A 23,598-nucleotide genomic window follows, 5' to 3' on the forward strand; every position below is an offset into this window, starting at 1 on the left:
GAAGAATGGTTAGCCTTGAGAGACGAAATACTGAAGGCAGCAGACGACCAAGTAGGTAAATAGACAAGGACTTGTAGAAATTCTTGGGTAACGGAAGAGATATTTAATTTAGCTGATGAAAAAAGAAAATATAAAAATGCAGTAAATGGAGCAAGCGAAAGGGAATACAAACGCCTCAAAAATTAAATCGACAGGAAGTACAAAATGGCTAAGCAGGAATGGCTAGAGGACAAATGTAATGATGTAGAAGCATGTATCACTAGGGATATGATTGATACCGCCTACAGAAACTAAAGAGACTTTTGGACAAAAGAGAACCACCTGTATGAATATCAAGGACTCAGATGCAAAACCAGTAATAAGCAAAGAAAGGAAAGCAGAAATGTGGAAGGAGTATATAGTGGGTCTATACAAGGGAGCCGTACTTGAGGGAAATATTATGGCAATGGAGGAGGGCGTAGATGAAGATGAGATGAGCGAACATGATACTACGTGACGAATTTGACAGAGCACTGAAAGACCTAAATCGAAACAAGACTCCCAGGAATAGATAATATTCCGTTAGAACTACTGATAGCCATGGGAGAGCCAGCCACGACAAAACTCTTCCATCTGGTGTGCAAGATGTATGAGACAGATGAAATACCTTCCGACTTCAAGAAGAATACAATAATACCAATTCCAAAGAGAGCAGGTGCTGATAGATGCGAAAATTACCGAACTATCAGTTTAATAAGTCACTGCTGCAAAATACTAACACGAATTCTTTACAGACGAATGGAAGAACTGGTAGAAGCCGACCTCAGGGAAGATCACTTTGGATTCCAGAAAAAATGTAGGAACATGCGGGGAAGTACTAACTCTAATACTTCTCATGGGAGATAGATTAAGGAAAGGCAAGCCAGCGTTTATAATATTTGTAAGAGAAAGCTTTTGACAATGTTGAACGGAATACTCTCTTTCAAATTCTAGAGGTGGCAGGGGGAAGCAATGGTTTACAAGGGAGTGAGAGAGCGTTGTAGCCTATCCCTGATGTTATTTAATCTGTATATTGACAAGCTGTAAGGGAAGCAAAAGAAGAAATTGGAGTAGGAATGAAAAGTCTAGGGAGAAGAAATAAAACTTTGAGGTTTGCAGATGACATAGTAATTCTGTCAGAGACAGTAAACTACTTGGAATAGCAGTTGAACAGAAGAGACAGTGTCTTGAAAGCAGGCTATAAGATGAACATCAACAAAAGCAAAACGAGTATAATGGAATGTAATCGAATTGAATCAGGTGATGGTGAGGTAAACAGATTAGGAAATGGGACACTTAAAATAGTAGAACAGTATTGTTATTTGGGCAGCAAAATAACTGATGATGGTTGAAGAAGAGAGGATATAAAATGTAGACTGGCGATGGTAAGGAAAGCTTTTCTGAAGAAGAGAAGTTTGTTAACATCGAGTATAGATTTAAGAGTCAGGAAGTATTTTCTGAAAGTATTTGTATAGTGTGTAGCCATGTATGGAAGTGAAATAGAATTGGGGAGAAGAGAACTTTGTGGTGCAACCTGTCTAAAAGAAGGGATCGTTTCGTAGGACACATTCTGAGGCATCAAGGGATCACCAATTTAGTACTGGAGGGAAGCGTGGAGGGTAAAAATCGTAGAGGGAGACCAAGAGATGAATACACTAAGCAGATTCAGAAGGATGTCGCTTGCAGTACTTACTCGGAGATGAAGAGGCCTTTGGACTGAGGACCACAGCAACAACAACTAACTATCGTGGAAAATGATCTAACAGGGTAAGAACATATTTATTACCTGCTTGTGTTCTATTAAAAGGTCCCAGGACATACAACCCTAACAAAGAGAGTGGTTTGTCAGGTGTTCGTCCTTGTAACAGAATTTTCTGATGACTCAAATGTGCTCGTTGTGCACATGGGATGCAGTTCCTTACATATTGTTCTACATCACTGCTACTCGTTTTCCACCGAAACTTTCGGCTATACATTTATCAGTTGTCTGTTTTCGTCTGTGACCCGGTAATACTCCGTCGTGTGCTTGACTTAATACTTCCAGCCTCAGCGCTGCAGAAACTACAGTGCTAGGTCTGCACTTTGTAGATCGGCACAGCAAGCCTTCTTGCGTTTCAAACTGACGCTGCTATCGAAACAACTGACATTCACTGTCAGCCTCTTGTGCCTTTATCCACTCTGTCTGACTATCACTATCACTTGCGAAGCTACTATCTTTCTGCTTACAACATCAGCATTCGTCTGTTTGACTCCGGACTTGTGAATCACTTCATAATCAAACTCACTTAATTTTAATACCCATCATGCTAATCGACCTGAATCATCTTTCAACCCTAGTAACCGTTTGAAGATGTGTGGTCTATAACCAATTTGAATTTACGACCATACAAGTGGCAAATAAAATAATAGATTCCGTATATAAGTGCTAACATTTATTTTTCAGTTATTGAATAATTAGTTTCAGCCTTATTCAATTGTCTGGATGCATATACCACCGGATGTTCTTTTCCATCAACATTTTGACTCAAGACACAGCGTCATTAGACGCATCACACGCAAATATGAACTAACGCTTCTTGGTGTTGTGATGTCCACTGAAATCTGACATCTTTTCGTAGCAATTTAATTAATGGTCGTGGAATTTCAGATAGGCCCTTCATGAACTTGTGATAATAATTAGATAACCCAATGAACGACTGTAATTGTTTAGTAGTTTGTGGTGTCGGGAAATAACGTATGGCGGAAGCAAGTCGAGTATATGTCCTCATTCTGTCTTGACTGATAACATGCGCAAGATAAGTTATTTGTGTCTGAGCAAAATGGTAATGTAAGGTGTGCTGCCTTCAATTACTAAAGACTTCATCCGGGAGTTTAATATACTCTTATATAGTTTCTGAATAGACGACTACATCGTCATGATATACCACACAGATTTTCGTTTTTAATCCACGATGTACACCATCCAATAGTCGTAGGAAGGTAGCTAGAGCATTTTTCAGTCCAAATGGCATTCTTCGATATTGGTAATGAGCACAATTTGCTATGGAAGCAGGGAACAGTTCCATCTAGTGATAACCACTTCTAAGATAAGCCGTTGAGAAATATTTACATTTTCCTAGGTTGTCTAATGCGTCATTTGTGTTCGGTATTGGATATTACTCCGTTGTGGTTCGTGCGTTCAAGTAACGATAGTCAGAGTGAAATGTCAGCTGACTTTTAGGGTACAGGGACAATATTTGTCGACTAAGGGCTATCGCTATGGTCGATAATACCCTCACGCAATTGCTGATCTATAAATTCGTCTACTAAAGGCTGTTGCTGTTTCGCTGTCCTGTATGGTTTCCTATAAACTGGTGGATTGCCACCTTATGGTGTGCAGTGTTGTGTGATAAGTGTTGCTGGTAGTGGACCATATGAACTGAATAAGTCTCAGTATTATAGCAACAAAGCTTCTATGGCTTCTCGTTCACTACCTTCCAAGTGACAAACCTTGTAACGTAGTACAGACGCATCGACGGTCTGTTTGATGCTTTAATCATAGCGTGAGCCTTCGATATCCTCGTCTTCGAGTATCTCTAAACTCGCTACAAGTAATCCTTTCAGAAGATTCACTTCATCTGTCGCAAAGTTATCTAAGCTTACCGGAACTATCAGTTTCCCATTAACGTTGGTTACGAGCGCAAAGCTTCTTCGTATAAAACAATGCAGCAGAACTTCTGTGAGAGCTTGCGTTGTCATGATGAATAATAATACGTCGTTTTCTGTTGTTTTCCAGACTTTATAAATAAACTGGGACAAACGAATTCTCATGTAATGTTCGACACTTAACAATTCTTCGAAACGATAGGGTAAGGAGGATGCCACATGTCCTGCGTGGCCAGAGAAATGTTGGAACTGCTTCATTGATTGTTGACTAGTTTCTGGCTCGTATGAGTATAGCAAAGTTTCGTCTCATGTTAACGTTGTTGTATTCATATTTTTCATTTCGTCATTCGAATTTCTTGGAGCTTGTCATTGCACCAAATGACAGAAGGCGGTTTCTGAGCTTCGCTCTGTCCGACTGGGATCCACTGCGAACAGATTTTTTTCGCACCTAAATGTCCATGCATTTTTACGAAAACAGTATAGGTGTTATAGCAGTTGTATTCTGCTAAAGTGTTTCATAGTAGAGATAACGGTAACAAAGTTCGTATAGGTAATATACTTTCGTCAGCAGGGGAGCTCTGTGAATACAGTTCCTATTTTTGCTGTGGCAGAAGCGATAAAATAACTGTATCATCCTGATAATAACGCAATTAGGGTCCGCCTTTTATACGTAGCAAGAATTTATGTCCAAGTGTTTGCTTTGTTTCTACAAGGAACGGATGTATTGACGACGTGAGCGTTGCATTCAAATGATTTTCACATTGCTCCACATTGTAGTTCTCAAATTTCTCTAACATATTTTTATCTACATCAACAACATTTATCTACATTTTTCCTTCTTTTCCCTAGCGTTTATCTTGTCTAGTTGAGAGTTCGCTTTTGCAGCAATTGGAAAATTTTATTTTGATACTTTGCTGCGTTCATCATAAGAATAAATCTGATGTAAACATTACACAATGTATTCTTACGAATTTGCTGGAATCGCATTGGACTTCGTTTTATGTGGAGCGGAAGAGAAGATTTGTCGAGTACAGTTAAGTACGAAAAACAGAATACGTTTTGTGCAGTGTGTTAGGCGTCCATCGACTCCGCGATAATTCGGGACAGCATGTTTACCGGCTCATTTAAGGAGACCAGCAACTGCCAACAAATAGTCCAATTAACCTGCAATCATGTGAACTGCTGCAGTTAAGTGTAAAAGCAGACGAGCAGAGACCCAATGGAACTTCGTCATTTAATTTTTGAACGGAGTGAAGTAATATACAGCAAAACTACGGCAGTACGCTTTTTAGGGGACCAGATGGACAACGTAACATGCTTTCGTCCTTAGCTACAATAGTACTGCAATTAAAACCAAAACTGATGAAAATACCTAAGTTAAGGACAGTGTAATATTTCTGCGTTGCATTGACTGACGTAAAAACGTATTGCAGGGATTTCACTATGTAGTTAAACATAGAAGCCACTGAAGCCACTTCCACATCTGAATCTGGGGAGCACACCTCAGCACTGGAGCTGTCATTTCCTGCGTTGACAACGAGGCGATCAGCAACAAAATCCACGAAGCCGTCCAGGCGCCACATTTTCTCCTTTTATGAGGTGCAGTTCTTGGTACCCCAGCGTTCGGCAGGGACGCGTGACAAAGCTTCGCGCATTAGCTCCAGCACCTCTGGCAGCTTAAATGTCTTGTTATTTCTCGCGACAGATCAGCTCTACTGGGTTCAGATTGCAGGGGTACAGTGTCAGCTGGAGGACTTCACTTTATGTAAAGTGTGCTCGATGCTGTGACAGTGAATGGTTTTCTTGTTTCCACGATGCTTACCACACTGGCTCGTGTCAGATCACATTTGAGGTATAAAACAATGGACACAGTCCAGATGAAGAGCATTTGTTTTCTTACTCTAAACAATCTTGTTTAACGATCTTTTATGAAATATCGATAATGAATCATTTATATTTGCAATGAAAACTGGAATTTTGCGTGCTGCATGTAATCACAGACAAGAAGATGTTCATTTTTTATAAGAATTATGTTTAAGTGCGTGTTAATTAACATACATTTGACGCATTTTATATTTAAATGGTGTAGATAAACGGATCAAAGAAAAAAATTTAAAAAACCAAAACAAAAATTTGAACCAGTGATCCATTAAATACACGATTACCATTCTCGAACGTTACTGATTAAGCAGCCCATCTCGTTTGTAAAATTGCACGAAAGAAAGTTTCTGGGAAAAGCCGTTTCCCTCTGTAAACTTGCGAAAAACATTATGAACAACGTGTTTGTCTCCACTACGCAGTATTAAGCACTGTCAGCCGTTTTGACAGCACGAATTTACAGCGCGGCTATCAGAGCACATCTGGAGTTTACAGAGACAGCGACTGCACACGATTTTTTAAATAAAAATTACGTAGCTAAAGCAAGATTAAAACAAACATTGATGGCCATTAATACATTAGAATATCTTAAGGTTTCATTCACAGTAATACAGTTACGAGAAATCTGATACATAAGTAAGACGCACTTCCAAGAGCGCCACAATACCAATGTACAATCGTGCTCAAAAGTATCCGAACGACCTGAATTGCATTTAGGCTGATTCGCATGCAATCCGCATAACGCAGCTGTCTAGCAGCTCCTCTAATCGCTCCTCGTTATAGTCGTTTGACTATTGAAAATGGGTCCAACAAGTCACCACCAGAAAACACTGCTCTGTATCGCAATAACTCAAGATGTAAAGAAATACCACGATAATACAAATATCAGGGAACACCTTATCACAGGTAAGACTGTCCATATTTATTACAATAAATGACATACCTGAAATGTTACCACTCCCATTATTACGTCAGATAGGTAATGCAAGTAGTAAGTTCGTCGTATTCATGATTTCCTCTTCAAAGTAACATACCGTACTTATTATTTGACACAAAATGACATTAAAAATTTAAGTTATTCACGAGCAGCTAGTTGAGAATATGTACGAACTTCAAATGACTCGACGAACCGTCTCATTCTGCATATGGATTCAAACCCAGGACATGCAGACTAAGCAAAGATCACGTGACTGACGGAAACTAACAGTCATTCCTGACTAGGCACATACCTCGATTTTAGACAGTATCAGTTAGCAAATATCAACTTTAAATTACATAACGTAAACATTTTTAACGGATGGGAATTCCTACCCAGCATCTATCGTCCCTGTTAACGAACTATGAGAAATGTTAAATATTGCTTCTTCACAAGTAACTTACTTGAAATGCCGTGAGGTGAAGCTTTGTGTTGGACAGGGATTCGAACCCAGAAGCCAATCGGATTGATATCGAAGCACAATCAACTGTGATATATCGGATTTTCTCGGCAGTAGCTAGATGTTTAAACTGAAATGACGAGACGAAACATTAATTTTTTACTTCCCAGGGCTCCAACGCGGCACCTATCACTGTTATATTCTAGAGAAAACGAACGTTAAATATGGGTTTGTTACACCAGCAGCGACACGTGAGCATGTTTGAACTAGAAATGATGTGAGTGCTGACTGGCTCTGAGCACTATGGGACTTAATATCTGAGGTCATCAGTCCCCTAGAACTTAGAACTACTTAAACCTAATTAACCTAAGAACATCACACACATCCATGCCCGAGGCAGGATTCGAACCTGCAACCGTAATGGTTGCGCGATTCCAGACTGAGGCGCCTAGAACCGCTAGGCCACACCGGCCGGCTCAGTGCTGACTGGGAATCGAACCCCACACATGTCGTTGTTGACTACACACAAAGAGACGTCAGCTACCGAATTTTTCTCCACCAGCAGCTCCGAATAACATCTTTGAACTTACAGTGATCTCGCAAATAGTTCTGTGTCTCACTGGGAGTCAAAAGCGTCAGATATCGTTATTGTTGACAACGAATGAAAATACATTAAAAATTATTATCCACCAGCAGATAGGTGTTCTCATTCTAAAGCTAGATAATACATAATGACAACTTTAGTACCAGGCCAGGATTCGAACCCATTCACGTGCAATATATGGAGATGTTGAGGAATCTGCAGTTTTGAACAAACAACAAATTTTAGTCGAGCTATATTGTCACGAAGGGATCATATTCCGGTGGTCTGAGCTGCATTCCCAGTTCAGAACCAATTTTATCGACATACAGAAGCTCAAATAAAAGATGAAATAAGTGTCCTGTGTTCCTACATTGCGTTTGTTTCGTCACTGTAAGTAAATAACTAGTATAAGAAAGGTTACTGGTGACAGAGTTTCTACATGTCACCACTCCTGGCTTTATTGTGGGCCATCCTAATGTCTACTTGTAAAGAAGGAATATCATGTTTAATGTGAATTTCAGAGCACAATGTCATTATGCCTTCTTCACTTGGCGTAATCAGAACAGAAGAGAATCTGTCTCTCCCTATCAAAAATCATCGGCAGAAGTTGGAATCGAACACAGACCATAAGTATATGTATCTATCATCAATCCAACAGACCATCAAATCCTCTTCTCTCTGACTCATTATTCTATCATAACGCCGTTGCGCCACACTGGATGAGAATTCTGACACACAGGCTCCCTGTAGTGGTTTGCAGCATGTTCAGTACATTCATTTACTTGGGTGACCGAATCGCCATGGACTAGCTACCTCGGCTACCCAGTGCATACATTTGACTCTATTTTGTAATCGCCGAAATAAAGTCACGTAACTGCCACCTACACAGAACTGCTAACAGTGTAGGACGCAGAAATTTAAATATAAAGTGTTCCTTTCCCCTTGAGCTGCTCTACTGCGCTATCTGTTTGTTGAAAACGTCGTGCAGTTCAAAAGAAAAGCTGTAACTGTCTGTCTCTCAGAAGTCTAGATTTGGCCATATGCATTATCTCACAGCACTGGAATGCGGAAGTTCTGGAGGAACTATTGTTGACTTCTGGAGGTGCTGTAGGTAGATGACAGCTAGTAGCATCACGGTAAGTGTCACGCACCGTAGATAAGACGTCGCGAGTTCCATTTAATTCGCTGCTACATTGCAATTCTGCTGTCTGATGAAGTTATCAATCTAATGGAACTTTGAACATAATTCCTTTCATTAAAAGGAAGGTCAGCATTGGCCATAATATTGATGTTTCATTGATATCAGAATCGATTTTCGATCACATAGTGATCACCTTCAGTGCTGTACAAATTATTATTGCGATCGCTTCTCAGTTTTGGTTATTGATAACTTGATACCAGTGTCTGAATTTAATTTGTACAGCACCGAAGATGATCACTATGTGATCGAAAATCGATTCTGCTATCAATAAAACATCAATATTACGGCCAACTCTGACCTTTATTTTAATTTAACATATATGGTCGTTGTGCACACAGCACTCCGTAGAGTCTCCAATAAATAATTCCTTTCACTTCTCAACCCAAAATAGTCGCATGTGGTAAAATGGCTAACTTCTGCGACATTTGGTCTTTTCAGGTTTAATAGACGGCCAGGCATCTCTAAACTTTTGTATTATGTAAGGGGAGAGCACATCGTGCCAAAATTCGTCAGAAAAGTATTTCCTACGTTAGCTGTCGTGTGGTAGTGGAACTTTATTCTTCTTCAAACCTTGTTTGACGGCTTTAACTCAGAACAAGTTTTCTACATGCATGTAATCAATAAACTGCATGTCCATTGTCAGACTGTTATAGATAACATCAGAGAATTCGCATATATCGTTGATGATTAATTTCTCTTTCATGTTTACTATTGTTTTAACAACACTAAAAGAAACCTTACGAAAATTGTGCACTGTATTATAAGAAATGAAATAAAACTACCCACAATAACCTTACGACGAAAGTCTGTTTAATAAAACTGAGTATCTGTACACAAGCGTGCCTCTACCGGCACAAATTAGTAAAATACTACTCACTTAGATTTCGATTGGGTCTGTGTTTGATTGGTATGCTGTGTCATACTCAAGAGGTATGCAAATGTGGCATTTCATAAATAAAGTTATGTATTCCTAGAAACTCGAAATTTGCTTGTCAGGAGCGGGAAGAGGCGTTACCTGTTGTGCAGCATTGTAAGTTTTTCTCTATTGCACTATGAGCCGAAAGTATTTTCTTGCGATTTACTTATCGATATTTGATATGACTGCTTGTAGCTCTTTCACAGAAGGGATGAAAACGTTGCAGTCAGCGAGACTAGAACTGTGAACCATAACAGACGCTTTTTCACAGGCAGCACGTTGCCGCAGAGGTGGCGAAGATGTATGTGTCCTTGCTTTCCCTGACGAGGTGGCTAGAACTCGTAAACCGCTATTTTAAAGGACGAGACTCGTTGCGAGTTCCACGTGCAACAACTTTCCTGGGCTAAAAACCGTAAATTTACAATCTTTTGTTACACATCAAGCGATAATAACTCAAATTATTCAATGGATATGACAGGAGAAATCAAGTGAACTTTGAGATGACTGTTGGACCTTTACAGATCTTTACGACCTTCCTTCTTAATCCATGTCGTTGTCTCCTTTTCCCAGGTGTCCTAGAAATGATAACCTCCTCTTTCCCAAAGTCTCCAGGGTTTTCTCCACCTTTTTGTGGATTTCATTGTTGCTCCGAAGTTTCCAGCCGGTTTCACCCTGGACTAGATCCATGTTTTTCCGTAATATTCTTCTTTATAGTATCTTCAGCTTTTCCACCCTGTAATTCACTGAGAGTCATTTGCTCTCAAACAGGCACTCTGTTTTCGCCACAGCACTGTAGTGCTTTATTCTGGCATTCCAAGAGATGCACTTTTTGTTGTAAATGTTTTTAGTTAATCCGTAGGCTTTCTCCATTTTTGAGATCCGGTCCCCCACAGCTGCTCTCTGCAATCCTCTTCACCGAGGTATTTGAATTCTTTTACTATCTCAATCCGTCCAATATCTGTTTCAAGGAATTGTGGGCCATTTCCGTCACTTGTCACGAACTTAGTCTTCTCTTTCGAGATCCTAAGTCCTGTCTCGCCAGTGATCATTTCTAGTAGATTGATCTGTATGGGCGCTTCTTCTAAGTACTCTGGAAGTATTGTAAACTCATCATCGAAAGCCAAGCAGTTGGCTTTGATTCCTCCCGATTTTCTTCCTAGACAGATTTGACTAATCCCTTGATTTTCAAGTTCGGAATTCCAAATTCTCCTAATCTTCTCCAGGAGACATCTTAAATACTATTGGTGATAATCCATCGGCCTGTCGGACATCCGTCTTGATTTCAAATGGGTGGGACTATTCTCCAATAAACTTCCCTTTGAAAGTTGTGCCTGTTACGGTATCTCTGATAATGTTTCCCAGCTCGTTTTTGACCCCAAATTTTCTGATGATCCTATCTAGGGTCTCTCTGTCCACCGAGTCAAAAGCTTTTTTGAAGTCAATGCAAGAAATCACTATATTTTGCCATTCACCATTCTGTGTCGTGTTATTGATTTCAGATTAAAAATTTGTTCGGCACAGGAGCGGCATTCCGGAACCCACCCTGGTATTCTCCAAGTTGTTTATCCAGGATTGCTTTAGTTCAAATTCAAATGGTTCAAATGGCTCTGAGCACTATGGGACCCAACATCTGAGGTCATCAGTCCCCTAGACTTAGAACTACTTAAACCTAAGGCCATCACACACATCCATCACCGAGGCAGGATTCGAACCTGCGAACGTAGCAGCAGCGCGGTTCCGGACTGAGCGCCTAGAACCGCTCGGCCACCTCGGCCGACTGCTTCAGTTCTATTCGGTAGTGTCTTTGAGACGATTTGTAGATGACTGGGAGAAGTGAGACGCCTCTGCAGTTGTATACATCTTGTTTCTCACCTTTCTTACGGAGTGGGTCGATCAGTGCCGTTTTCCATTCATCTGCAACTGCATTCAGTGGTACTGTCTGCTAAATTTGTTGGAAATAGAGTTAATAGTAAAGAAATAAGACATAACCTTTTATTATTTTATTTCTTTACTACTGACTCTATTTCAAAAAAAATTTTGCAGACAGTATTCACATGTACGACTGAATGCAGATGCAAAAATATGTTATTGTATGACACATAGTTCAGAAGATATGCCGTCATAAACACAGAGACGCGCATAGAGCCGCCCCATCATGCGTGACGTTTTAATTTATTATTTCTTTACTACTAAATCTGCTCGCCCCACGCGTCGCAGACAGTTTCCAACGGCACCACTGGATGCGCCTCCAAAATTGTACTGTTGCACCAAACATATTTCAGATGATGTGACATCACAAACATTGAGATGTGGGCAGACGAAACTACTGCAGGATGAAATTCGCTAGTGATGTAGTTGAAATATGTGTACAAATCTGTGCGAAATATGTTAAATGTATGTGACACTTCCGTATGCGGGTAAGGTCTAGCTTAAAAAACTCTACCTGAAATCGTGAATCGATTTAACTACACTTGTCACACATATTATTTACTACATGGATAGAAATACTGTGAGGTTTAGAACGAGCTACCTCCAGTTAGGTTGGAAGTGATAACATGGAAAGGGAATGGGAGAGGAGGAGGTGGATGGAGAGGGGAAAGAAAAGATGGAAAAAGGGACGGGTAGCACGAGCTGAACAAAGAAAAAGACAAGAAGAGGTGGAATTAGAGGGGGAGGGGAGGAGGTGATAGGTGATGCACAAGGGCAGGGGTAAGGCGAACTAACGGAAGCGACATGTATACGTACCCAGGCAACGCCTGGTGCTCAGCTGTGTACTGTAATTCACTCAATCTGTGGCCTTATCAGCTAAAGCGTTCTTTTCAGTTCCTAGCGTTCCAGATTCCACACACGCAAGCATGCGCAAGTTACACATTGCCAGTAAATTCAGTTGCTTCGTGTTGGTATTCAGGGCATGTTCTCCATGTTAAAAGGTTTCGGCGACCGCAGCTGTCCCCGACGTCTTACAGATCCTGACATCTGTCGTCGTGAATCCGTATGTGGACTGGAATGGCACTGAGTGCATGGGAACCACCCCTGGAGACCGTGTATGCAACTACAACTGCGAGAAGGTGAGACCCCAATTAAGGCACTGCCTAATGCTCTGACTGTAACTTACCATGTATTTGTTATTACTTTCTATTTTATTTCTTGTCATTTACACCTAGCGACTCAGACAGGTCATATTTTGACGATATTATGTTGCACATTTACTTAACGGGAAGCTTATGCTGTTTCTTAGTGTTTCACCAATATTGCAGCACTTATACTTGCGTACTTGAATGCAAGTGGGAAACGGAAATGCTTAAAATTAACAATTTTTGCTTTAAGAAGATGGGAAAATAGGAATATACGGAAGTGTTTACTGTTGAAGACTGCCACCCCCAATGCTGTCCAGGAGGGAGTACCTAACAAAGACACTGAGGCTCTCGCTCGTGGACATACACTGCCCAATCGACTACTACTGGCCATCAGAGGCTGGGGAAATCAGCAATACTTCCGAGTCCCTCGCCCACAGTTGATATGGTCACACATCTAGGTTAGGTTCCTTTTCTTCCGTCTATTCTGGACAACTGCATGTACTTCATATCTTCATTTACCTTAAAATCTAATATTAGTTTCTGTGACACTCCAGTTTCCAGGAACGTTTAATTACAATGTGTGTGTGTGTGCATTTGTGTGTGTGTGTGTGTGTGTGTGTGTGTGTGTATGTGTGTATGTGTGTGTGTGTGTGTGTGTGTGTGTGCGTGCGTTTGTGTGTTTGTGTGTGTGTGTGTGTGTGTGTGTGTTTGTGTGTGTATTGTGTCCTGCTAGTGAATTGTTCCATGTCTAAGATATATGGTTCACCTTCATTAGCAATTAGCAATTCTACTGTATCACAGAAAAGAAAAAGAAATGGAAAATCCAGCACGAAATAACGACAGTATTAATGAAAGGATACATTCCTCGCAGACGGGCACAGCAAAAAGACTGTTACACAAATAACTTTCGGTGAAAAGGCCTTCTTCACACATAGAAAACTCACACATTCAAGCAAGCACAACTCACACAAACATGACAACTACTGAGGTCATTTGGCATAAAACTGTGCCTGATAGGAGAAGCAATCTGAAAAAAAAATGGTTCAAATGGCTCTGAGCACTATGGGACTTAACTACAGTGGTCATCAAGTCCCCTAGAACTTAGAACTACTTAAACCTAACTAACCTAAGGACGTCACACACATCCATGCCCGAGGCAGGATTCGAACCTGCGACCGTAGCAGTCGCGCGGTTCCGGACTGAGCGCCTTAACCGCGAGACCACCGCGGCCGGCGAAGCAATCTGAGCGGTGGGGGTAAGCAGGCGTCCGTGCCATGAAGGGGGGGGGGGGTGGAGGGGAGGGTGCAGTGCTGCTTGTGAGAGCATGCAGGGATGTAATGAGGGCAGGGTAGCTGCACTTGCGAGGTCTGAGGGGGGTGGAGACAGAAAATGAGAGAAGGGGGAAAACAGGTAGAGGTGTGGGCATTGGTGGGATAGAAGGCTGTGTATTGCTGGACTGGAAGCAGCATAGGGAATAAAGGGTGACAGACAGGGATTCGTGAAGTTACAGGAATGTAGGGTATACTGCAGGGAGAGTTCCCATCTGCACAATGTAGAAGAGCTTCTGTGTAGAGAGGATACACATGCCACAGACAGTGAATCAGTAATTGAAGTGGAGCACATTGTGTTGAGCAACATGTTCAGCAACTCTGTGATCCAACTGTCTCTTGGCCACAACTTGCCAGTGGCTGTTCATGCAGACAGACAGCTTGCTGCATGTCAAGTCCGTGTAATATGACACAATGGTTGAAACTTAGTTTGTAGTTGACATAACTGCTTTCAAAGGTAGCTCTACCTTCGACAGGATAGTTGACACTTAGGCCAGACTTGAGGAGGTGATGATGGGATGACGTATGGGACAGTTCTTGCATCTAGCTCTATTACAGAGTTATGAGTCATGAGGCAAAGGGTTGAGAGCAGCGTAGGGTAGGGTTGAACAAGGACATTGTATACGTTGGGTGGTGGAATGAAATTGTGGAATGGGAGGTGAAGTGGTAAGAGTGGGAGGAGAATGGTAAGATGGCAAGCCACTTTACAAACACACCTTAAAAAGAGATTTATTGATAGTCTCTTCAAAAGTTTAAACACTTGAGCAGAGACAGTCAGCTCAGAACCGGGGGATTAACAGCAGCATTTAATCTGTAGGGCGAAGCGGTTTATGGGCCACAATACTGGCATTTGTTTTACAAATGGTAGGTCCTGCTGGTGTTTCTCTTTACATTAGTCCATGTCTTGGCCCTTCTGGTTAGAATAACTTATAATACCTGTAACATAAACCTATTAGCACTAGACATAGACAAGAAGTCACAGCGCTTAATCAAAATGTTTCATAATGGTAGCAAACATACGTAACCTCACACACACAAACACAGAAAGTTTGCAGTGCAGCAATTGCAAGTATTAGAATTATCCCTTGGCATTAAACACCACAAACCCATTTAATTTTAACCTTTTAATTTAGCTTTCTGTGAATTAAGGCATTAGATGACTGCTCCCTGTCATACCAACTTAACAAACCAACAATCTGAATGACTTCAAGACACATCAAGTAAGAAGAACGAGAAGAGACGAGGTCAGCCCAGTTATTATAAACAATTCAGTGATCATCCACCCAGCTAATCTCTACATAATGATTGAGTAAAAGGAATTCCCTTTAAAGCACAAAACATCTACAGTACTGTAAAACGACAACAACAACAGCACATGATAGTTCTTTAAATATGTATACCTTGCTAAATTACAGCCAACTGAAGGTAAGACATTTCTTAATGAGTGAAATAAACTTGAACAGTAAAACGTGGGCAAATTACTAACATCAAATCACTTTGACCAAAAAGCTGTTTCCGAACATACGCTCAGTAGTGCAATTAGGTCACAGAATAGTACATAATAGCATAGCTGTACTTGTACTGCGGCGGTGCTGGTTGCTCTCTCACTATCCTTTAAACAATCAGTGCACCTACCAGGCGAGGTATGTAGATACTGCGATGGTAGATACTGGTTTAGCCGACAAAAACAGCGCTGAACAAAATTCGACTAAATACCTACCAGGCAAAGGCCACATAACTCCAGTGCATAGGTAGTAACTAAAAGTTACGTCGCTTGAAAAAATGTCAAAAATTTCCTTTTAGTTGATGTATTGTCTTTAAAGCAAGAAAAATGGCTACCAAGTCCATATTTAACATCCCGACATCAATTATGCAATGCTACTGTCTCCATAACAGGTTTACACTCAAAAGCAGCCGAAAATATTTAGTCCGACCCGATATTTTAAACACGATGAAATAATAGTGTTCCAAAGTACTTTTAACTACGCCAGAAATTGTGGTAATGAAACTTAAGAACATTCCAGGAAATTAGATTATATGAACTTACCCTCTTGGGTCCAGTTTCAACTGATACTATAGATGAATACATTACAGTCCCTAACTCCGTTTTTCAATGCCAGCATGGTTATTATGTGTTTTACGTAAAAATTTATATCTCCTGTAGTATTGAAGCTATTGATCCGACATTTTAACATCATGGTTGTGTTAGCCATAGAATTTGGTATACTAAGTATGAAAGAGATCGATTTATATTTAATAGTACTTCTTCAGATTCATACAGAGTATGTGTAACGTATTGCACGCAGCGTTGAGCAAGTATACGACTCGATCGGCCCAGCAGCCAGCGTCAGCTCTGCGAGCGGGAGAACCAAAATCTGCTCCCCTCTCTGCTCCACACCAAGCTACGCTTTCAATAGCATACGACAACTTGTAATAATTTGCATTAATTACAGTACTTTTACTGTAACAACGCTGTGAAACACACTAACGCTTTAAACAGCCGTATAGCCACCAACCCAGCCAAACTAACAATCCGTCACTGCTGTTTGTGAACACCAGAGCAAACTGGCCCCTCAGACTCGAGTACAGTACTCTCGTTGGATACCACACACCCCCTTACTGCACCGCCGCCTCTCTCTCTCTCTCACACACACACTCTCTCCCTCTCTATACCAGCAGCCACGTGTCCTGCACCACCGCAGAACCAAACTTGAAGAACTCGAGGGCAACAGACTTGCAGCGCAAGCTTAAGTAGTCTTCACCTTAAGATCAGCGTCTCTGATCGAAAGACTAAACCACCGACGATCATTGGTAACTAGAGAGGTACCACTCTGGTTGTGAAGCCACTGTGCATGGCTCAGGTGGAGAGGGTACTGGGTAGGGTACTTCTCATTTCTGGGCACGAGAAGAGGTAGTCGAAACATTGGGATAGAAGGTGATTCATTTGCTCTAGTCCTGGGTTGTATTGATCAGGAGAGGAATTCTCCTTTGTTGCTGGATGGTAGGAAGGTGGGAGGCGGTAGGTGGCTGGAGAGGCAAGTCCAGGAGATCCGTTGTGCACCAGGTTAGGAGGCTAATTTCGGTCAGTGAAGGTCTCAGTGAGACACTTGATAAATTTGGAGAGGGACTCATCATCACTGAAAATGTGTTGGGGACTGGTGCCTAGGCTGTATGTAATGAGCGGCAACTGTTGAAGAGAAGGTATCGCTTGTAGTTGGTAGGTTGGATACGGATGGAGGTACTTATGTAGCCATCTTTGAGGTGGAGGTCAACATTTAGGAAGTTGGCTTTTCAGGTTTAGGAGGACCAGATTAAGTGAATGAGGGAGAAGGTGTTGAGTTTCTTTAGGAATGTGGACGGGATGTCCTCACCCTTGACCCAGGTCATGAAAATATCATCAACGAATCTGAACCAGGAGAGAGGTTTGGGATTCTGGGTAGTTAGGAAGGGCTCCTCTACTTGAAACATGATCAGGTTGGAACAGGATGGGACCATAGAGGTGGCCATTACTGTTGGATTTGTTCATAGGTAATGCCTCCAAAGGTGATGGAATTGTAGGTGAGGATGTTGTAGGTCATGGTGTCCAGGAAGGAAGTAGTAGGTTTGGAATCAGTTGGGCATTGGGAAAGGTAGTGTCCAATGTTCGCAATACCATGGACATTAGGGATATCAGTACACAGGGATATAGCACCAATAGTAACAAGTAGATTACCATGTGCTAAAGGAAAGGGATCTGTGGACAACTGGTGGAGGAAATGGTTGGCGCCTTTGATATTGGAGGGTAAGTAACAGGTAATGGGCTGAACATGTTGGTATATGAGAACAGAGATTCTCTCAGTGGCAGCACAGTAACTGGCCAAAGTGGTGTACCCTGCTAGTTGAATTTATAGTCATTACGAAGCATGTACAAGGTAGGAGGGCGAGGAGTGGTACGAGTGACCCATTGTCATCAGGTAGAATTATAAGGGTAGGGTCAATTTTTAAGTGGTGGAGTGTGTTTTTTTCCGCAGATGGAACGTTAGCTTTCATGCTGGCTGAAGGAATGATGGTGAAACAAGATTTCAGGTTAAGAAATTCTGTAACTTTAAGAGGGGGAGTTGTGTCATCGTCAGATGGAGGACTGAGCTGAGTCAGAGGGTGTTCATCTCATTTCACTTCTACATCCAACCGTGATCCAACTTCCACTGCCACGAAATAACCCCCTCTTAAAAGTCCAGAACCTCTTACCTGAAATCTTGTCTCACCATCATTTTCCAAACCTTCAATATGGAGAGTAACCCGACATCTGCAGAAAAAAAACGTAATCCATCACCCAAAAATTGATCCTGGCCTTATAATTCTACCTGCTGAAAAGGCTCCAGCGCTATGATTTTGAACCACAGTGATTATGTGGCAGAAGCACCAGCTGTCAGATTCATCCATCTACATACCCTTCCACAACGACCTCATTCCAAAAATATAGTGGGACCTCCTGTCTGTCCCCAAATCATTGCCTATCCACGGATCTTTCCCATGAATCTACCTCTTTCCTCACCCCTACCATTCCCTGAACTTCTACCTTGCATATGCTTCATAAAGTCCATAAACCAGACCCTGTAGGATGCCGCATCGTAGACAGTTACTGTGCCACCACTGTGAGAACCTCTGCTCTCATGGAACAACACATTAGCCTGTAACTCAACCTCTTACATCAAAGACATCAACCATTTCCTCCGCTGATTGTCCACAGTTCCTGTTCCTTTACCACAAGGCATCTTGCTTGTCACTATTGATACCACCTCCCTGTGCACTAACATCCCAAAAGCACATGGCCTTGACACTAGCCCATGGCCTCCCAATGCCCAAGAGACCCCAAGCCTATGACCTACCGTCCTTGTTTCAATTACCACCATACCCTCACTCAAAATTACTTCACTTCTGAAGGCATAACCTACAAACAAACCCATGGTACAGCATTGAGCACCCACATGGCGCCATCCTAGGCAAAAATTTTCATGGGCCATCTAGAGGAATCCTTCCTAATCATCCAGATCCCCAATCCCTCACCTGGTTCAGATTCTTTGATGATATTTTCGTGACATCACACCCACACTCGTCCAGAATCATAATATCTTCTGCCCCATTCTCCTCAACCCAACAACGCACTTTCCTCGATGTTGACCTCCACCTGAAAGACAGCTACATCAGTATCTCCATCCATGTCACATCTTCCAGCCACAAGCAATACTTCTTCCATACTGTCAGCTGCCACATATTCCATTCCATTCCAAGATGTCCCTCCCATATGGCCTAGTCACCTATGGACATGAAATCAGTAGTGACGAGTGGTCCCTCTGCAGATACACCAAGTGTTTCACTGAGACCTTCACAGACTGAAATTACCCTTCCTGATTTGTATGGCAACATATCTCCCATACCTTGTCACTTCAGTTACCTACCAGCTCCCAGATTTCCACTGTCCAGCCACAAAGGAGCACTCACCTCATGCGATCTGTGCCACTCAGGATTGGAGCAACTGAATCACATTCTCCACCAGGGTTTCAACTGCCTCTTACCATGTCCAGAAATGAGGAATAAGCTACCCACTATTCTTTCCACCCCTCCTAAAATGGTATTCAACCACCCAACCTACACATTATCCTTGTCCGTCCCTATTGCACCCCTGCTCCCAACTCCTTTCCTCATGGCGCATAGCTCTGTAAGAGACGTAGTTGTATGACCTGTCCCATAATTCAGCCCACCATCTCCTATTCAAGTCTGGTCATAAGTGTCACCTATCCTGTCGAATGTGGAGCTACCATTGAATGCAGTCATGTCAACCACAAACTAAGTTGCAATCACTGTGTTACATGAGCATGAGAACCAGCAAGCTGTCTGTCTGCATGAATGGACGCTGACAGACTGTGGCGAATAGACAGCTTGACCACAGAGTTGTTGATCATGTTGCCCAACACACTGTGCTCCACTTCAATGACTGATTTACTACTTGTGGTATGTGGATCCTCTCTACACAGCAGCTCTTCTAAATTGTGCAGATGGGAACTCTCCCTGCAGTATACCCTACATTCCTGTAACTTCACGAGTCCCTGTCTGTCACCCTTTATTCCCTATGCTGCTTCCAGTCACTTCAGTGACTACTTCACTGCCCATGGCATTTGTATGCATTGTACCAACAGCAGCTCTTCTGAATTGTGCAGATGGGAACTCTTCCTGCAGTACATCCTACATTCCTGGAATGTCACTAGCCTCAACGTTCGCCACATACTGCATTCCCTGCTCCCACTCCAGTCTTCTATTCCACCAAGGCATGCAATAGTCTCTCTCTTTTTCCTCTCCTCTACTTCTCCACTTTCCTGCTCCCTTCCCTCCTCTAACCTCCACCTGACGACAGGTACCAGCCCCACCCTGGCTCCACCACATCCCTGCATGTTTCCACAAGCATCACTATACCCCCCCCCTTTCCTAGCCTCCTCGTTACCCCACCACCCAGATTGCTTCTCTCATAAGGCATAGCTGATTTCAGTCTCGCCTCAGTGCCCAGAGACAGAGGTCATTGGTGTACGAGTTGTGCTTGCATAAATTTGCGTGTGTGTTTTCTGTTTTAGAAGATGTCCTTTAGGCTGAAAGCTTACAGGTACAGCAGTCTTCTTGTTGTGCCTGTATCAACTCAGCTTCTCCTCTGTATGGTAAGAAGCAATATATCGTTTTCCTAATACCGTCGAAAAGAAAAAACAAATATACACTAGTATTACTTAATTGGACTAAATTACAGTGGTCTGCCTTCAAGACTCGTCCCATAGGACCTTCTTAACTATAGCAGAGGCCCAAGTATGGAATCGTTATTAGTGTTCAAAAGGATCACTAAAGGATGCCCACATGGGTCGATTTGCAGAACTATTTTCTGAAACATCACCATTCAGTACACAAGGAGAAGGTCTTCATAGTCGTCATTATACTGTGATGTCCACCATCACACTTTCTTTGGCCACTGGCTATCATCCATTCTTTCAAGTAGTCCATACCATTTTAAATGCTTCTTCTGTATGATAAAAATTATTGGTTTTTCTACACCCATAGTCTCTCTCATATTACTATTTGTGTGATATCGTCCAAAAATTGCGGTGCCACAGCAATGTGTATCAATACCACAGATATGAGCGATGTCTCTCTGAAATCTGCAACGATGTATGGAAGAGGCTGAAAAAGATTCCTCTTATATTAATATGACTTATGCCTAAACCATCTATTCATTATCTTTAAAGCATTATGTTAACATAAGTCTATCAGCCTATTCCCATTGTCATTTAACGCATTTACGCCACACTGATCAACAATGGAGTCATTAGTTCTCCGCCCAGTACGTGCACTCAAGTGCCCAATAACTAAACTTTCTTTTCGATCACTTATCTCCTCCGGCGATTCCGTCACTTGCGCGTAACATTTCATCTTACGCCTGCATTTGAAGCATACATTTCCACGATTACGACTGATTGCCCTAATAATTCCACTAGCACATGCAGGATTCTTTCACCAATACGATCCCAGGATTTTATATCTTTCTTGCATTTTTTCCGTAATGCTATGAAGACCGTCCTCTGGCTCTCTTCTCTTTTGGCACTACTCCATATCATCCTTTTTTTATTTTACGAAATGTTTCCTCACCTTTAGTGGCAATCCGAGAGACCTTCCAATTACCTAGATTAACTGTCTTTCTCTGTGCGAAAATTTGTTTTCCAGAAAAACAAACCTGTTCATCTGAGGGTGTTTTAAAGGGAAACTTGGCCATGGCATTTTTTACAGGTGATGGGGTGCAGACCTAACGCCCCAATGCCAGCCTGGAGAATCGGTCAATGTTTACTGGCGGTTTTCTTCCATTAGAACGACTGCCTGTCTAGGCTCAGTCCTCATGCAAAATGTATGTTGCCAGCGCTGGAGTCCTCCTGTTGTCAGCTTCAAAAGTCGGTTCTCTCCAGGGATTCCCATTTGAACTATCTAGTGAGTGTAATCTGACTACTGAAGAAGAAAAATTACTCCCCATGCAAAGTGACTATCACGATAAATTTAAATAATTAGCCCATCACTCTGATGTCAATGACTTGGCGCATGATGGTTGGAGTTGATGACTAGGGCACCAACGATATGATTCTTCACTTGGCGATTTTTTTGTTGCGGCGATATCTTTTAATGATATTTGAGTCTCTCACCTACACAGAGGTATTACCGAATTTATGAAGTGATAAGTAATATAAAGCCTATAATTACAACTTCTCTGTGCTGTTACCGTAAGACAGCGTCTGAAAGTGAGAAGGCGTCCTGTTACAGTGCTAGATCTCTGCACTCTGTCATGAGCCATAGATGAGTTCAATATTCTAGTCCTGTGATGCATGACGTGAGAGTCAAGGAAAGATATTTTTCTACCTGATGAAAGAATACTTAGAGGGAATATAGCGTATGCCATAGTCCTGTACAGGATTTCACAACAAGTAACGATACTTTAGCGATGTGAAAACGCGTGTCGTGTCCAATCTCTTCTACCTTTAAAAATAACTCGTTTAAATAGGAGCAATCTACATTTCGTGTGAGAAATTCGAGGTGTGTGGTCAACAACATCACTGCCTTTGATTGGGTAAAGTGGGTTATTTAAACTGGGTGGTCTACATTGGGGTGTAATTGTTTAGACTACTGTATTCATCCAAGCTGCAGCTGCTTGTTTCTCAGTGCACTGTGGCTGCCTGCAGCGGCGGTCACGAGGAGTCAGCAACCGGAAGTAACGGATTAGCACAGCCTGGGTCGGGTGCAAAGAGTGCACCGACCTGTCTGACTTTGCCCACAGCAGTGAAGGCTGGCGAAGTGACCAGTGTGCTGGGTGAGCCCGACAGAAGCGGACGTGTGTGTGTTCAAATGGTTCAGAGCACTATGGGACTTAACATCTATGGTCATCAGTCCCCTAGAACTTAGAACTACTTAAACCTAACTAACCTAAGGACAGCACACAACACCCAGCCATCACGAGGCAGAGAAAATCCCTGACCCCGCCGGGAATCGAACCCGGGAACCCGGGCGTGGGAAGCGAGAACGCTACCGCACGACCACGAGATGCGGGCGGACGTGTATGTGTTGCATGAAACGAGATTCAAAGTGGTGAATATTTGTGCTGGACATATTGATAACATCTGAATTCCTACCACTCCAATCATCCTCGCGTGCCCTCCACGGCGGCGGTGGTGCAGTCTGTCATACATGTGCATCCACAACTGCAGTTGCAGCTACGGCTGTGGCTGTAGTTTCCTCTGGTCCTTGAACGTTGGCGCCAGTGATGTACGAGGGCACAGGGGTGTTGTTTGTGGACGTCTGTGAGGCGAGTGTGCGACATCTACCCACGGCAACTACGGCTAGCGGCTGGCTCGTGGTTCAAGTGTGTCGTGTTTAATTCTTGTCAATACATTGCAGTAGACTCTGTCTTGCAGTGGTATTTGCTGTTGTCCCTATGCAAATGGTGGTTACTACACAGCATTTCATTCCACTCCCTAGTGATTACACTTATTACATATTGGGGAACAGGGGTGGACAGTTGAG

The 23,598-nt window shown here is 42.3% G+C and overlaps 1 protein-coding gene across 1 annotated transcript in view; it reads left to right on the forward strand.

Moving 5' to 3' along the window:
* Nucleotides 1-23,598, forward strand: part of LOC126482247 (threonine-rich protein-like) — a 103,228-nt gene that overhangs the window by 14,751 nt on the left and 64,879 nt on the right. The window contains exon 2 of the mRNA XM_050106227.1: nt 12,548-12,685. Within this exon, the coding sequence (XP_049962184.1) occupies nt 12,548-12,685 (138 nt within the window). The remainder of the gene's footprint in view (nt 1-12,547; nt 12,686-23,598) is intronic.

The sequence above is a fragment of the Schistocerca serialis genome, chromosome 5 (genome assembly GCF_023864345.2).
Source record: "Schistocerca serialis cubense isolate TAMUIC-IGC-003099 chromosome 5, iqSchSeri2.2, whole genome shotgun sequence".
Lineage (NCBI taxonomy): Eukaryota > Metazoa > Arthropoda > Insecta > Orthoptera > Acrididae > Schistocerca > Schistocerca serialis.